The sequence below is a fragment of the Scyliorhinus torazame genome, chromosome 7, assembly GCF_047496885.1.
Source record: "Scyliorhinus torazame isolate Kashiwa2021f chromosome 7, sScyTor2.1, whole genome shotgun sequence".
Lineage (NCBI taxonomy): Eukaryota > Metazoa > Chordata > Chondrichthyes > Carcharhiniformes > Scyliorhinidae > Scyliorhinus > Scyliorhinus torazame.
The window spans coordinates 114,704,181-114,720,764 of record NC_092713.1 but is presented as its reverse complement, the minus strand read 5'-3'; the positions used below and the strand labels follow the sequence as shown (position 1 = coordinate 114,720,764).

At 45.9% G+C, this 16,584-nt stretch overlaps 1 protein-coding gene across 5 annotated transcripts in view; it reads left to right on the top strand.

Annotated features, from left to right (window-relative positions):
- Window positions 1–644: 644 nt before the first annotated feature.
- The window catches only part of lrp8 (low density lipoprotein receptor-related protein 8, apolipoprotein e receptor), a 190,619-nt gene continuing 174,679 nt past the window's right edge, over window positions 645–16,584 (top strand). For 3 of the 5 annotated variants that reach the window (XM_072511292.1, XM_072511291.1, XM_072511290.1), the window contains exons 1-2: window positions 645–874; window positions 1,308–1,427. In XM_072511292.1, coding sequence (XP_072367393.1) covers window positions 823–874; window positions 1,308–1,427 — 172 coding nt within the window. In that variant the 5' untranslated portion in view covers window positions 645–822. The remainder of the gene's footprint in view (window positions 875–1,307; window positions 1,428–16,584) is intronic. The other 2 variants (XM_072511294.1, XM_072511293.1) reach the window with 1 other exon arrangement.

Below are 16,584 nucleotides of genomic sequence, written 5' to 3'. Positions count from 1 at the left end.
AACACCGATAGAGGGTGGCACGTGGCTAGCACTGGGACTACGCCACTGAGGACCCAGCTTTGAATCCCGGCACTGGGTCACTGTCCGTGTGGAGTTTGCGCATTTTCCCGTGTCTGCGTGAGTTTCACCCCACAACCCAAAGATGTGCAGGGTAGGTGGATTGGCCACGCTAAATTGCTGCTTAATTGGAAAAAAAATAATTGGGTACTCTAATTTTATTTTTAAAAAACACCGATAGATGGTCAGTAAGAGACATGGAAAGATACTTTCCCAGAAACAGGATGAACACAAGCACATTTTCAAGGAGAAGGAAAGGTGGACTGGGAGTCCAGCAGCTTGAAGAAACAGCAGAGGTATGAAGGAAGGTGGCAAGCATCACATCAGGGCTCGGAGCAGGGGTCACTTATCATGGGCACAAACACTTGTCAGCAGGCAGGGACTGCTCAAGAAGTGACGGCCCTGCCTCATTTTAATTCTCCTTGCTCCGGAAGTTTTGAGGTCAATTCTAGCAGCGCTGGCACAACCCCCCGCCCCCGGCGAGGTCAGATCACAGGGGATATAGCTCTTTGCCACTCCTGGGGTCGCCACAACACAGAGCCATCAGTGAAGATCCTCGCTCCGTTTTAAAGGCTAGGTATTCCGGTTATTTCCTCACACATGCTCTTCCTTTTAGTCGAGGCTTGTGCGGTTGCGGGTTCCTCCTTCCAATTCACTTACGTCAGTAACTGCTGTTAGAAATATTCAAACCAGTTCGGCTCCTCCAGAGAACAGTGATATTTAGAGAGAGAGGTTGCAGCATCAAGGGGATGAGCGAGAGGGACAATGTGGGTCCATTCAGTCACGTTTTTATTATTGAATTTGCACATTACTAAAGGTCAGTATCCATTTCAGAATCACATTTTATATTTCTTTAGTAATGAGTGACGGTGGTCCAAATTTTTCATTGCAGTTGATGGGGCTGTGTTTGGAAGAGAGGGGGAAATGAGCCGGCAGGCGGAAGGTTGATTTTCTTTGGAAACACGCTATGAACGCGGGGTTTGTGCATTACCAGAATGCTTTCAGAACATCCGCTGCAGATTCTGATATCAGAACATGCTATTTCCTGTGAATTTAAAATGTATATATATAATAATGGACTGATATATTGGAATATGTGGCCGAGGAGACAATTCTGTTGGTAGGTGACTGCATGGGGAATTCTCCATTGCTGCAGTTGCTGTTCCCAACCCCCCCCCCCCCCCCTCCTTTTTTTGCAATAGTGTGACTTTATTTTAAAATAAGCTAACCAGGCTTTCCCTGCCATGAAGGTACTCGGCTGCACTGCGACGTGGGTCAGTTTCAATGCAGAAATGATCGGTGCGTCTCCTTACTCTGGCACTGCGATGGGGAGGATGACTGTGCCGACAACAGCGACGAGGAAAGCTGCCGTGAGTACCACCAAATGGCAAAGCAAGCGCTTCACACAATAAACTTGGGACCTGGAGCTTCAGGGCGCGCAGAGCATTGTTAGTTTCTGGGACACATCTGTGTGTGTGTGGGGAGAAAGTCCAGCGTTTCCCTCTGAACCCAGCAAGCCTCCCCTTCCAACGACAGCTTTGTGCCGGCTTTGCTTTGCTCTTTTAATGAATGGGAACGTGTGGGTCTTCCGATCGGAATTGAAACGACACATTCGTTGGTTCGCTGCAGAACAGCAGATTTGTCCACGTGTCCGCGAATTACCAATGGATGATTTCAATTTAGACACACCTCCCTCCCCCACCTTTTATCCACACCCGAAAGGTGCATTTCATTCATTTTGAGGGCAGGCAGAGTCAAGCAAAAGTAACCAGGGAGGAGCAGGAAGTACATTGTGAGCAATTCGACATTTCGTGCAACATTTAAATACAGTGATCAGCACTATTTAAGTTACAAGAGAGTTGCATGTTCCGGAAAAAAAGGCATCAATTTTTTTTCTATTTTGTTAATTTTCTTCCAACATCTCCCCCTTCCACTTCTGCCCTAAAGACGCCGGGATATTTACCCCCACCAGTCCCCATTTTCATTGAAGAGTGAGTGTTGGCAGGAGATTGGAGAAATGTGTGTGGCTCGAAATAGCGCAGTTAGCATTTGCTGAGTCACGGAGGAGCTGCAGGTTCATGTAAAGACTAGACCAAGGAGTGTTTTCACAATGGGTCCACAAGACTTGGAACAGCGTGGTTTGATGTGATTGGGGAGCGGGGGAGGAAACAAAATGAAATGTAACAGCACGGCATGATAAGATACTGATACATCTTAATTTCCTCACTGCCTACTCAATCCTAAACAGGATTGGCGTGAGCGAAATTAACATTAAGCACATTTTCCATTGTATTTAATCTTTTTGAACATTGATACGGCAGAGTTGCTTGCAGGGCCACTTAAGGAGGCATTTTAAGAGTCAACTACATTGTTGTAGGACTGAAGTCATAAGTAGGCTGCACTAGGTAAGGACTGAAGGTTTTCAGTGAATCAATCTAGATTTTACACCAATTTCAAAGCTGCCTGTCCAAGTTTAAGAATATTATAATTTCATTTCTTGATGTTTCCAAACTGAGTGCAAATTCTCAAACTGCCAATGCACGATTTGAACTCTCGTTCTCTATTACTAGTCTTGTAGTATAACAAATCATGGAATCCCTACAGTGCAGCGGAGGCCCATTGAGTCTGCACTGACCCTTGGAAAAAGCACCTTACGTAGGCCCATGCCCCCACCTATCCCCACAACCCCATCTAACCTTTTGGGCAATTTAACATAGCCATTCCACCTAATCTGCACATCTTTGGATGGAGGAAACTGGAGCACTCGTTGGAAACCCATGTAGACACTGGAGAAAGTGCAAACTCCACACTGTCGCCCAAGACCAGAATTGAGCCCAGGTACTGGGTGTTGTGAGGCAGCAGTGCTCACTACTGTGCCACCCTACATTTTAAAACATGGGGCGGAGTTCTCTGTAGCCTAAACCAGGATCGGCGATGGGTAGAGAATGGCTTCCGACGCCGGAATCGGGGCAGGCGCCAGTTTGCGATGCTTCGCCCCCGATGGGCCGAGTTCCTGACGGCGTGGCCCATGTGTGCTCCCAGCGGTCGGGAACCTGGCGTGCCGGCTGCGGACATTATCCAGCACCGTCACACCTGGCCGGGATCCGTGCCACTGGCCGGGAGGCTTCTGCTAGGGTTGGGGGAAGTGGTGGACGGTGGTCAGGGGGTAGGCTGTCGGGGTCGGGTAAGCGGTCCAGCATGACCGGCACCATGTTTTCCGGTGCAACCGGAGCAGCTTGTCAGGCCTGCGCATGCGTGGCCCGGGATCCAGCGATTTCCCCGGCCGTTTTCTGCACGATCCATGTGTGCTTCACACGGCACCAGTGCTAGCCCCTCACCGGTACCGGAATTGGTGTGGGATTCGCGTGATTTTCCAGTCGTGAAACACCACGGACCCTCCGTTGATGCCGGGACTTACCTCAGGAATGGAGAATTCCACCCTTATCTTAGTGCCATTTATCCACTCAATCCTTATATTCCTTGATTACCCTACTGTCCAAAAATATATACCTTGAATATACTCAACGATGCAGCATCAACCGCCTTCCAGTGTAGAGAATTATGATGATTTACAACCCCTGAAATTCCTCGTCCTCTCAGTTTTAAGTAATCAACCCCTTATCCGGAAACTGTGGCCCCTAGTTTCAAGGTTCTGCTGCCAAATCACGCAACGTCTTAGCACCTATCTATCCCCTCGGAATCACAAACGTTTCAATGAGATCACTCTTCATTCTTCTAAAGTCCAGAGAAATTAGGTCTATTCCCCTCAGCCTTTCACCTTTGGACAATCCTTTCATCCAAGAATCAATCCAGTGAACCTTTCCTGCACTATTCCAAGGTAATTATATATTCCTTAATAGAAACCAAAATGTTGTACAGTATTCCAGGTTTGGTCTCACCAAAGCCTGTGAAGTTGTAGCAAAAAAATACCTGTACTCTTATTCCAAACTGCATGCAATAAAATCAAACGTGCCATTTGATTTCCTAATTGCTTGCTGTAATTTCATGCTAATTTTGTGTTTCTTGACAAGAATAGCCAAATCCCTCCCAACATTAGCATTTGAAAGTTTCTTTCCATTTAACAAAAATATTTTTAAAAATTCTTCCTGAGTGAATAACCTCACACTTGCCCTCATTATATGCCATCTATCACCTATTGCTAATTTGCCTGTCCATATTGCTTTGTAGCCTCTTCTCTGACTATCAATAGTGTAGATGGGCTTTAGAGTGGTTTCACAGGTCGGCGCAACATCGAGGGCCGAAGGGCCTGTACTGCGCTGTAATGTTCTATGTTCTATTACACCTGGCTTTGTATCACCAACAAAATTGGATTAATACTCTCAGTCTTTTCATCTAAGTCATTAATATAGAATTTAGTTAGTGGGCCCAGCACTGATCCTTGTGCCACCTACTAGTCCCAGCTGCCGAATTGAAATTGCCTTGTTTACCCCTACTCTCTGCTTTCTCTCATTAACCAATCCTCTATTTCTGCTCATCTATCACTCTAAAGCCCATGAGCTCTTGTCTTGTGTAATAACCTTTTGTATGGCACATCATAACATCCACTAGTTCCCCTTTAGCTACCCTTCTAGTTGCACTCTCAAATTCAAATTGGTCATACCCAATTTCCCTTTCAGAAATTACATTGTCTTTGGTACAGCCACCATAACACATTATTGGACGTCTTGATTTAAAAATTCTGTTTGAATTCAAACTAAATTGAATTTTGTTAAGGAAAGCTGAGTTAGAATTATTATAAGAACTAAAAGGTTAATTTAAAAAAAAGTAACAAATTAAAATGAAACTAATCTACTTGGATGGAGGCTGGGGAATTTGAAATGGATGTGGATTTCTTATCCAAAACCTCTAGCTTTGAGACTCCAGTCACACCTTGAAGGGTAACAAAGTGTGTTTTTAAAAATTATATATTACCCCTCCTATCAAGCTGCTGGAATTAAACTCATTCTACAGAGGGTCATGAAAAATTCCTTTCTAATCTTTAGCTATTACTATTTGTCAAACACACATTCCTACTCCTTCAACTAAGACTATTTTAAATTTGTTTTTGAAGATGGTATGATTCTGATTGATACCAATCGTTTTTAAACATTATGCCAACCTTGATCTACATTCCCATCGATATTTGGAGGAGCTGAGTGAAAAGAACCATATTTTCAGCATTCCTGATGCAATTAAATTAAATTTGTGCTCTGCCACCCACTGCGTTATTTGATTCATACACACTATAAAGAGATAAAAGCTGCATAAATGGGAACGTTTGTTTACGAGGTTGACTGATAAGTACTGGTATCACTTAGACGGAACTGATTCAACAGTCCAAAGATGTTCAGGTTAGGTGGATTGACCATGAGAAATTGCCCCTTAGTGTCCAGAGAAGTGCAGGTTGGGTTATGGGGTTATGGGGATAGGGCGGGATGGACATGGGTAGAGTGCTCATTCGAAAGGTTGGCGCAGACTCGATGGACTGAATGGCCTCCTGCACTGTAGGGATTCTATGATTCTAATTGTACAGTGGTGTTTTCACTATGACCTACTGGGTTAATGCCATAACATTTAATGTTCAGGTCGATGAGATGTTGCAATTGCTGCAGTTATTCTGATGCATCCCAATCCTGGTCATCCCTAATGGAAAATGTGCATATGTGAAAGATTAATATTTGATCAGGTAGGAGTGGTCAAATGGCTTTCCTTTTTCCACTCCTTGTTTGAACAGTTTTTAATAAGATAAAAATTGATATACTTGCTAATTGAACAAATGTTTAACTGTTTGTGTTGTGACTACAGAAGAGATGATGAGACAGGTTTTCTTGAGTTTTTACACAGAAAAAAAGAACAGTTTTTATTAAACTTAATCCAGTCTAAGTAAAAGTAATAAAAGAAATACTACGACTTCCACATATACACACACACTCGAAGTTCACACACGCATGTAGATTACAGGATGGGGAGGATAGATTAAATGTTCTAGAGTCCAGTAAAATGAAAGGGCCTATGGCTCTTGAAGGCGGTGACTTGGTTGACCTGAGGCCGAAGTTGGTGGTCCTGTGCCATCACTCAATGGTCCTGGTGATTTCAGCATTGAGGCGGTTTAAAGGTGTAGACAGGTGATGTATCTGTTCTTCTGGAGACAGCAGCACTTGGTTTTTAAAAACTCCACCTGCAGCATCTGGATAATCCAATTCAACAGACAAGGTTAGAGAGTGTTAACCTTGAGTGGCTCAGCTGTTTGTCCTCCTCTGCAGAGAAAACAGGTGCTTAAACATTCGCAGTTGGTTGGTCACATGACATTCTCGCTCCAACTGTCTAGTGATCCAAATTTGATCATGGCTAGTGTATTGATTGGATCATGGCTGGGGATTCCTCTCTCAGCCGGAGTCCCATTGTCAATGTGATTATGTCTGATGGTTTGTCTCCAAGTATATGAGTACCCAGGTGATTGCCAGGATCAGTGGTGGGCAACCTGTGGCTCGGGCACCTCATGGGGTCCATTAGGGTTTTGAATGTGGCCCACGAGATATTTTGTTGACTGTTACTCACAAGCAAGAGTCATCCCATTCTGCTGGTTTCCATCCCCATAGCTTTTTCCTACTGGTTTAACTGAAGTGATACACAGGTAAAGCAAGGTCAAGAGAAGTAAGGTGCGTGTTGATTGCGCACAACATTGACTGTGAGAGCTATGCCCTCCCTCTGAATCCAAAGTGTAAATATTTATTTTGTTTTTACCAGTTGAAGCTGATGACACTCCTATTAATGCGTGAATGATTAAGTATTTTTTATAACTTATTATGTAATATTCATTAAAAATGTATCCGCGATAGTTTCCTAGAATAGTATGTAATGGAACCTACGAGGGAACAAGCGGTCCTAGATCTGATCCTGTGTAATGAGACAGGATTGATTAATGATCTCATAGTTAGGGATCCTCTCGGAAGGAGCGATCACAATATGGTGGAATTTAAAATACAGATGGAGGGTGAGAAGGTAAAATCAAAGACTAGTGTTTTGTGCTTAAACAAAGGAGATTACAATGGGATGAGAGAAGAACTAGCTAAGGTAGACTGGGAACAAAGACTTTATGGTGAAACAGTTGAGGAACAGTGGAGAACCTTCCAAGCGATTTTTCACAGTGCTCAGCAAAGGTTTATACCAACAAAAAGGAAGGACGGTAGAAAGAGGGAAAATCGACCGTGGATATCTAAGGAAATAAGGGAGAGTATCAAATTGAAGGAAAAAGCATACAAAGTAGCAAAGATTAGTGGGAGACTAGAGGACTGGGAAATCTTTAGGGGGCAGCAGAAAGCTACTAAAAAAGCTATAAAGAAGAGTAAGATAGATTATGAGAGTAAACTTGCTCAGAATATAAAAACAGATAGTAAAAGTTTCTACAGATATATAAAACAAAAAAGAGTGGCTAAGGTAAATATTGGTCCTTTAGAGGATGAGAAGGGAGATTTAATAATGGGAGATGAGGAAATGGCTGAGGAACTGAATAGGTTTTTTGGGTCGGTCTTCACAGTGGAAGACACAAATAGCATGTCAGTGACTGATGGAAATGAGGCTATGCCAGGTGAGGACCTTGAGAGGATTGTTATCACCAAGGAGGTAGTGATGGGCAAGCTAATGGGGCTAAAGGTAGACAAGTCTCCTGGCCCTGATGGAATGCATCCCAGAGTGCTAAAAGAGATGGCTAGGGAAATTGCAAATGCACTAGTGATAATTTACCAAAATTCACTAGACTCTGGGGTGGTCCCGGCGGATTGGAAATTAGCAAACGTGACACCACTGTTTAAAAAAGGAGGTAGGCAGAAAGCGGGTAATTATAGGCCAGTGAGCTTAACTTCGGTAGTAGAGAAGATGCTGGAATCTATCATCAAGGAAGAAATAGCGAGGCATCTGGATGGAAATTGTCCCATTGGGCAGACGCAGCATGGGTTCATAAAGGGCAGGTCGTGCGTAACTAATTTAGTGGAATTTTTTGAGGACATTACCAGTGCGGTAGATAAAGGGGAACCAATGGATGTGGTATATCTGGATTTCCAGAAAGCCTTTGACAAGGTGCCACACAAAAGGTTGCTGCATAAGATAAAGATGCATGGCATTAACGGTAAAGTAGTAGCATGGATAGAGGATTGGTTAATTAATAGAAAGCAAAGAGTGGTGATTAATGGGTGTTTCTCTGGTTGGCAATCAGTAGCTAGTGGTGTCCCTTAGGGATCAGTGTTGGGCCCACAACTGTTCACAATTACATAGATGATTTGGAGTTGGGGACCAAGGGCAATGTGTCCAAGTTTGCAGACGACGCTATGCAAAAAGTACAGAGGATACTGGAAGTCTGCAGAGGGATTTGGATAGGCTAAGTGAATGGGCTAGGGTTTGGCAGATGGAATACAATGTTGACAAATGTGAGGTTACCCATTTTGGTAGGAATAACAGCAAAAGGGATTATTATTTAAATGATAAAATATTAAAACATGCTGCTATGCAGAGAGACCTGGGTGTGCTAGTGCATGAGTCGCAAAAAATTGATTTACAGGTGCAACAGGTGATTAAGAAGGCAAATTAAATTCTGTGCTTCATTGCTAGAGGGGTGGAGTTTAAGACTAGGGAGGTTATGCTGCAATTGTATAAGGTGTTAGTGAGGCCACACCTGGAGTATTGTGTTCAGTTTTGGTCTCCTTACTTGAGAAAGGACGTACTGGCACTGGAGGGTGTGCAGAGGAGATTCACTAGGTTAATCCCAGAGCTGAAAGAGTTGGATTACGAGGAGAGGTTGAGTAGACTGGAACTGTACTCGTTGGAATTTAGAAGGATGAGAGGGGATCTTATAGAAACATATAAAATTATGAAGGGAATAGATAGGATAGATGCGGGCAGGTTGTTTCCACTGGCGGGTGAAAGCAGAACTAGGGGGCATAGCCTCAAAATAAGGGGAAGTAGATTTAGGACTGAGTTTAGGAGGAACGTCTTCACCCAAAGGGTTGTGAATCTATGGAATTCCTTGCCCAGTGAAGCAGTAGAGGCTCCTTCATTAAATGTTTTTAAGATAAAGATAATTTTTTGAAGAATAAAGGGATTAAGAGTTATGGTGTTCGGGCCGGAAAGTGGAGCTGAGTCCACAACAGATCAGCCATGATCTCATTGAATGGTGGAGCAGGCTCGAGGGGCCAGATGGCCTACTCCTGCTTCTAGTTCTTATGTTCTTATTCGGCATGTATTAAATATATTTAATCTTATTCATGGGGTCATGGTTAGTGAACAAGCCCGGTTTTAATTTAGCCCACTGAGATGATGCAGGGCCACTCATGCGGCCCACTCACTAGCCTAGGTTGCCCATCACTGGTCTGGATGTTTTGCTAATGGGATGGACAAGGGCTCCCATTCATCTCTTTCAAGGCCATTGTTCCTGGTGCAGCTTTGCCAACAGGTTGTCTTACTTCACTAGTTTTGGAATGTGGAAGGTATAGTGATGCAATGTGCAACCATCTTTGACTGTGATCCCAAATCATTGGACTGTGGCTTTGGTCATTTAGAAAAACTGAGCTGGGAGGTTTCAAGAAAGTAAATTCAAAACACTTTTTAAAAAAATTAAAAAATGTAAAGCATGATTTCAAAACATTGAAGTCAAGATTGAGCTTGGCTACTGTGTCTTCCATTATTGAATGGCCTACCAGCATTAACAGTCTAGTCTATACATCAGGGCTGATTACTGGTTCCAAGGGCTTCCCTGGAACTGGATGTGAGCATGCTCTGTGTCTCTTGTGCAGGAGAGAAAGAAAGTAAAGCCAAAATAATGGAGTTATTTTTCTCTCTTTAATATATCCAAATTAATATAGATTAACATGTAAGAAATACTGTTTTTCACTTTTTTTGCACAAAATGTTGTTGCCTTATTCAGTGTTTACTGTGAAAAGGTTGGTTCATCACTGCATGTTTTCTAGTCTTAGACATGGATGTTGTTGGCAAAGTTTTCTATTGCCCATCCCCTGTTACTCTGAGATGGTGGTGGTGGGCTGCCTTCCTTGTGGTCATAATGCTTTTCATAGTGTTGCCGGAAAGGGAAGTAAAGGATTTTGAACCAGCTACGATGAAAGAACGATAATATATGTGCGAATCAGAGTGGTAAATAGCTCTGAGAAAAAAATGGAGATTATGGTGTTCCCATGATATTGCAGCTCTTGGCTTTTGGTGTAGTTGTCATGGGGTTGTGAGATGTTGTTGAAGTAAGTTTGATGAAATGGGATAGTGCATCTTGTATTATACATTGTACAATATTATACATAGTACAGCCACAGTATGCTGGTGGTGAGGTGCATAGGATATTAAATCTCATGGCTGGGTTGTTGATCCTGACCTGGATGGTGTCAAGCTTGTTGTGGCTGCATTGAAGCTGTCTTAAATTTCCAATATTTAAATCAGTTGCGATATGATCCTTCTGATTTTGAAACAAATGCTGTCTTCTAAATAATTACTTTCTGCGTGGCATGAACAGCATTTGATGCAATCAGCAACACACTTGTTCAACTAGTTTAAATGATAAGTGAGTTATGAGGGTACAAACCGTATCGTTGGCCTCTCTTCCTGCACCTATTTATAGCACTCGGTGATTACATTTTCATTAAATACTTTTTATATTAAATGGAAATGATATTTAATCATATTCTAATTACTCGGAACATTTTTCCCATTTTGAAGAAGCAGTTTGTATTCTAACCATTCGAAACGCATATAGGCAGTTGTAGGATCAGGAAATAGACCTTTCACCTAAAAAGTCAATTTTTTTCTGATTGATCATTCCCACTGACCTACCTACCTCGCAGTATCCCTCATTCTTTGTAATCAGAAACAGTGCCTCTTGTCTGCCTTCCCTGGTAACATACTCTCTGGGTGGAAAAAGGTCTCACTGACATTTTTATATCCCAAGTTATTATTTGTCCACATCTCCTCTTCACAGTGCAAAATCTATCTGGCCAGGCATGGTAAATTCCACTTGTAATCTTGCAAATTTAAACAGGCGGACCTGTTTTCTAAGTGGTTCTTCTTCCCCTCCTCCTACTACTACTATCCTTAATTTCCTCTTCCTTCTTATTCCTCCTCCTCCTCCCATTTTATTTTGCCCTTGTCAGAATGCAGGTTGATGCTACTGCATCTTTCCATCTGGTGTTAGGACTTCTACTTCTCCTCCATTTTGGCAGTGTCATCTCCATCACTTGCCTCACCACATTTCCCCTGTCTCCTCGCTCCAGATAATCATACAATTTCATTCGCTTCTCGAGTACTTTCTGATGTGCCATCAATTATAACAAAGACAAGTTGTGGAACAAAACTGTGGCTTCAATAAGCTAAATGAGAACCTGCTGGCAACTGATCCCGAACTGGGGCAGGGCCAGAGGTCGGCCACCTTTATACAGAGCCTGAGGGGAGGAGCCACAGGCGGAGCCAGCAGAGACAACAAACAATATCTACAATACAGTAACAGTGGTTTACCACAATATATATAATACAGTAACAGTGTTTTACCACATTCACCCCTGTTTAAAAAAAAAAAGAGTCTGGCGGGGGTGAAGTGGACTTAAAGATCAAGTCTGTCGGGGGCTTTGACCTTCCGCCGTGAACGCCTCAGTCCTGGCTGTGGTGTGGGCACTGGTGTCAAGACCTGCGTGTCCAAGAGCGTGTCGTCTTCGTCCAGTTGTTGAGTCGGTTGAGAGGGCGGTAGTGTAGGGGCGGGGCTGGTGGTGATGGTCGCTGGGGGGCCTGCGGGTGCCAAATTCCGAAGTAGCCGGGTAGTGGTGGAGGGAGACGGTGTAGGGTCGGGGATGGTGGTGATGGTCACTGGGGAACCTGCGGATGCCAAATCCCGAAGGGAGACTGTGTCCTGCTGCTCGACATGGTGTGCCACTTAGGCATATTGTGGGTTGGCATGGAGGAGAAGAACCCTTTCGATCAGGGGATCCGATTTATGACTCCTCGCATGCTTCCGGAGGAGGACGGGCCCTGGGACTGTCAGCCAGGACGGGAGCAAGACCCCTGAGGTGGACTTCCTGGGGAAGACATACATTCATCCATGAGGGATCTCATTGGTGGCAGTGCACAGAAGCGACCGGATGGAGTGGAGCGCATTGGGAAGGACCTCCTGTCAGCGGGAGACATCGAGACCGTAGGGCAAGAAGTACGGCCTTCCAGAACGTTGTGTTCTCCCTCTCCACCTGTCTGTTTCCCCGGGGGTTGTAGCTGGTCGTCCTGCTTGAGGAGATGCCCTTGTTAAGCAGGAACTGATGCAACTCGTCACTCATGAAAGAGGAACCCCGAACCCCGATCGCTATGTGTGTAGGTGGGGAAACCGAATAAGGTGAAGAGACTGTGCAGGACCTTGATGACGGTGGCAGAGGTCATGTCAGGGCATGGGATGGCGAAAGGGAAACGTGAGTACTCGTCAGTAATGTTGAGGCAGTACACGTTATGGTCAGTGGAGTGGAGGGCCCCTTGAAGTCGATGCTAAGGGGCGGGAAGCCTTTACCAGGTATGCCCTGCCTGGCCGATAGAAGTGTGGTTTGCACTCCGCGCAGACCTGGCAGTCCCTGGTCATGGTCCTGACTTCCTCGATGGAGTAAGGCAGGTTGCGTGCCTTGACGAAATGAAAAAAACGGGTGACCGAGGTCATTGTGGAGGGCCCAAAGTCGGTCTACTTGTGCGCTGGCACATTTATCGTGGGACAGGTCATCTGGGGGCTCATTGAGCTTCCCAGGTCGATACAAGATATCGTAATTGTAGGTGGAGAGTTCGATCCTCCACCTCAGGATCTTGTCATTCTTGATCTTGCCCCGCTGTGGTTTATTAAACATGAAGGCAACTGACCGTTGGTCAGTAAGGAGAGTGAATCGCCTGCCGGCCAGGTAATGCCTCCAATGTCGCACAGCTTCCACAATGGCTTGGGCTTCCTTTTCGACGGAGGAGTGTCGAATTTCGAAGGCCAGGAGGGTACGGGAGAAGAAAGCCACGGGGCCTGCCTGCCTGGTTGTGGGTAGCGGCCAGGGCAAAGTCAGATGCATCGCTCTCCACCTGGAACGGATGGATTCGTCTACTGCGTGCATTGCGGCTTTGGCAACATCCGCCTTGATGCGGTTGAAGGCCAGGCAGGCCTCAGCCGTCAGGGGAAAAATGGTAGATTTAATGAGTGGGCGGGCCTTGTCCGCATAATTGGGGACCCACTGGGCATAATAGGAGAAGAACCCTAGGCACCTCTTCCGGGTCTTTGGGAAGTGGGGGAGGGGAAGTGGGGGAGGGGGCGCATGCGGTCAGGGACGGGCCCTAGGACCCCATTTTCCACCACGTAGCCAAGGATGGCTAAGCGGGTTGTGCAGAAAACGCATTTCTCCTTATTATTTTTGATATTAAGGAGCTTAGCGGTGTGGAAGAAATGTTGGTGGTTAGCGTCATGGTCCTGCTGGTCATGGCCGCAGATGGTGACATTATCCAGATACAGGCCCGTACTGGTCAACCATTTGGTCCATCACTCGTTGAAGACCGAGACCCCATTGGTGACGCCAAAGGGGACCCTGAGGAAGTGGTAGAGGCGGCCATCTGCCTCAAAGGCAGTGTATTGGCAGTCCTCCGGGCGGATAGGGAGCTGGTGGACTTCAAGTCGACAGTGGAGAAGACTCGATACTGTGCAATCCGATTGACCATATCAGATATGCAGGGGAGGGGGTATGCATCAAGCTGCGTGTACCGGTTGATTGTCTGACTGTAGTCGATGACCATCCGGTGCTTCTCCCCAGTCTTGACGACCACCACTTGAGCTCTCCAGGGGCTGGTACTGGCCTCAATGATCCCTTCCCGCATAAGTCGCTGGACCTGTGACCGAATAAAGGCCTAGTCCCGGGCACTGTATCGTCTGCTCCTAGTGGCGACGGGCTTACAGTCCGGGGTGAGGTTAGCGAAGAGCGAGGGGGGAGCGACCTTCAGGGCCGCGAGGCTACAGATAGTGAGGGAGGGGCAGGGGTCCACCAAACTTCAAGGTAAGGCTTCGGAGGTGGCACTGAAAATCAAGACCCAGTAATAGGACAGCACAGAGATGAGGGAAGAAGTAGAGCTTGAAATTAGCATACTCTACGCCCTGTACTGAAAGGCCATCATGGATTTAGTGAGGTGATGAGGTCGAGACTGGTCGAGGGTGATGGAGGCGAGCTTTGGAAGGTGGGTGGGCTGGTCAGCGTAGCGGAGGCCAGCGTATGACTTGGTGAGCAGGGGTTCTGGGAGGCATCAGGGTGATTCCAAGATGGTGGTCCCCACGGGTCGCGGGTGTCGTCGAAGATGGCGGCCCCCACTGGTCGCACGTGGTGGGTGGCGTCAAAGATGGCAGCCCCCACGGGTCGCACGTGGCGGATGACGTGGTAGATGGGGCAGTCCCGACAGGTAACACGCAGTGCTGCTGCTGCTGGGTCTGGAAACTTTAGGAACAGGTCGGGTCCGGCAGACTTTGGCGAAGTGGCCCTTCTTTCCCCACCCGTTGCAGATCACGCTCTGTGCTGGGCAGCGTTGTCTGGGTGCTTCTGGGGGTACATCTCGGGCCTCCGGAGTTGGCGGATTGATGCGTAGCACAGGCTTGTGACGCACCCGGGTCGGGTGATGGCGGCGCCCACGACGTCCACAAGGGTGCTGCGTGGTCGGAGGTGAAGGCCACTTCCAGTGAATTCGAGAGCTGCACTGTCTCTTGGAGGCCGAGTGTACCCCTTCTCGCAGGCGCTGGCGGATGTAGTTAGATTTTATGCCAGCGACATAGGCGTCCCTGATCAGCAGTTCCGTGTGTTGGGTAGCCGATACCGCCTGACAACTACAGTTCCGGCCAAGTACCCGCAAGGCGCGCAGGAATTCGGCTTACGATTCTCCGGGGCGTTGACGCCTCATGGCAAGGAGATGCCTAGCATACACCTCATTTACTGCCTTTACATACTGCCCCTTCAGCAGCGTTATCGCCTCCGCGTACGAGGCAGCGTCCCTGATAAGGAGGAAAACCTGCGGGCTTACCCGGGCGTTGAGGACTCAAAACTTGTGGATGTTGGTGACGGCGGCGGTGGTAAGCTTCGAAACAGCTTAGCAAGTGCTCGAATGTCGCCGTGGCGTCGGCTGCTTGGGGCTCCAGTTGCAGGCGATCAGGCTTGAGTGATGCATCACTCAAGCGTTTAGCTTATTAAATTCATGTGCCATCAATTATAACAAAGACGAGTTGTGGAACAAAACTGTGACTTTAATAAGCAAAACGAGAACCTGCTGGCAACTGATCCAGAACTGGGGCAGGGCCAGAGGTTGGCCACCTTTATACAGAGCCTGAGGGGAGGAGCCACAGGTGGAGCCAGCAGAGACAACAAACAATATATACAATACAGTAACAGTGGTTTACCACACTTTCTTTGATGCTCCCACAACCCTCACTGACTCCCTGATGTATTGGTTCTTGATATTGTCCTTTCTCATCACTCCACACACCCATCTCAGATTCCACATCTAATTAGTATCCAGTCATTTGTTGCCCCAGTTTCTGCAATTTATAACTAGCCTGGTTTTACAACTGTCTTGTGTATTCCTCCTTTTGAATATCATCGATATTTTTCTATTACATAACACTCCACTGCACTTTGTCCAATTGCTCGAACCAGAGCTAATCCATTGCTTAACTTCCATTTCCATACTTCCATCGCTGACCCCAGGTACTTAAAACCACTGATCTTCACCTCTCCTCCCCTCGTCTTCCTGTACTTTCTCTCTTCTACCCCCCTCCCCTACACACACACAGATAATCTCATGTTCTTATCATCCCACCACATAGTTCAATGTCATGTGCAAACATTATTGACCATGGAATTTCCTGTCTCATTTGCTCAGTTAGAATATCCAAGGCTAGGTTCAGTACAGATTATTGGTACAATCTAATTTTGACTTTAACTCTCCTCACTGCATCTTACTCATGTCTGGCACTCCTTGTGCATGTCTTGTAATGGTTATACATTCTTCGTAGAGACTCCACAACTTCTTGCACACATCCAGAATTCCTTCCTACACACCCAGTTACAGCCTTCTCTAGACCGATTAAAGCAATCTTCATGTTTCATTGACTTTCCCAATATTTCTCCATCACTTGTAGCAAAACAAAAATATTTCTAAGCAGTACATGCCCAAAATCGTTAACTTTTCTGACCACTTAACATTTTGAGACTTGGAATAATCTTTGCTTACCTCTGTGATGAACTGCAATATCCACTTATGCTAGACCCAAAACACAAAGGAATAATGTGCTCCATGAAGGTCATTTATCTTTCTTTTGCCTAATTTATTACTAGTTTAGCTTTGAATGTATTGTGCAAAGCATACAGTATGAAGACTTGCTGGGTGGGATCTGTATCAAATTTGGACTGACCATTTTCTGTGTGACTTGATGGCTTGTGAGAAAAGTTCATGGGCGGGATTCTCCGAAAATGTGGTTGTGTCCTCAAGCCGGCGTCAACCTGTTGA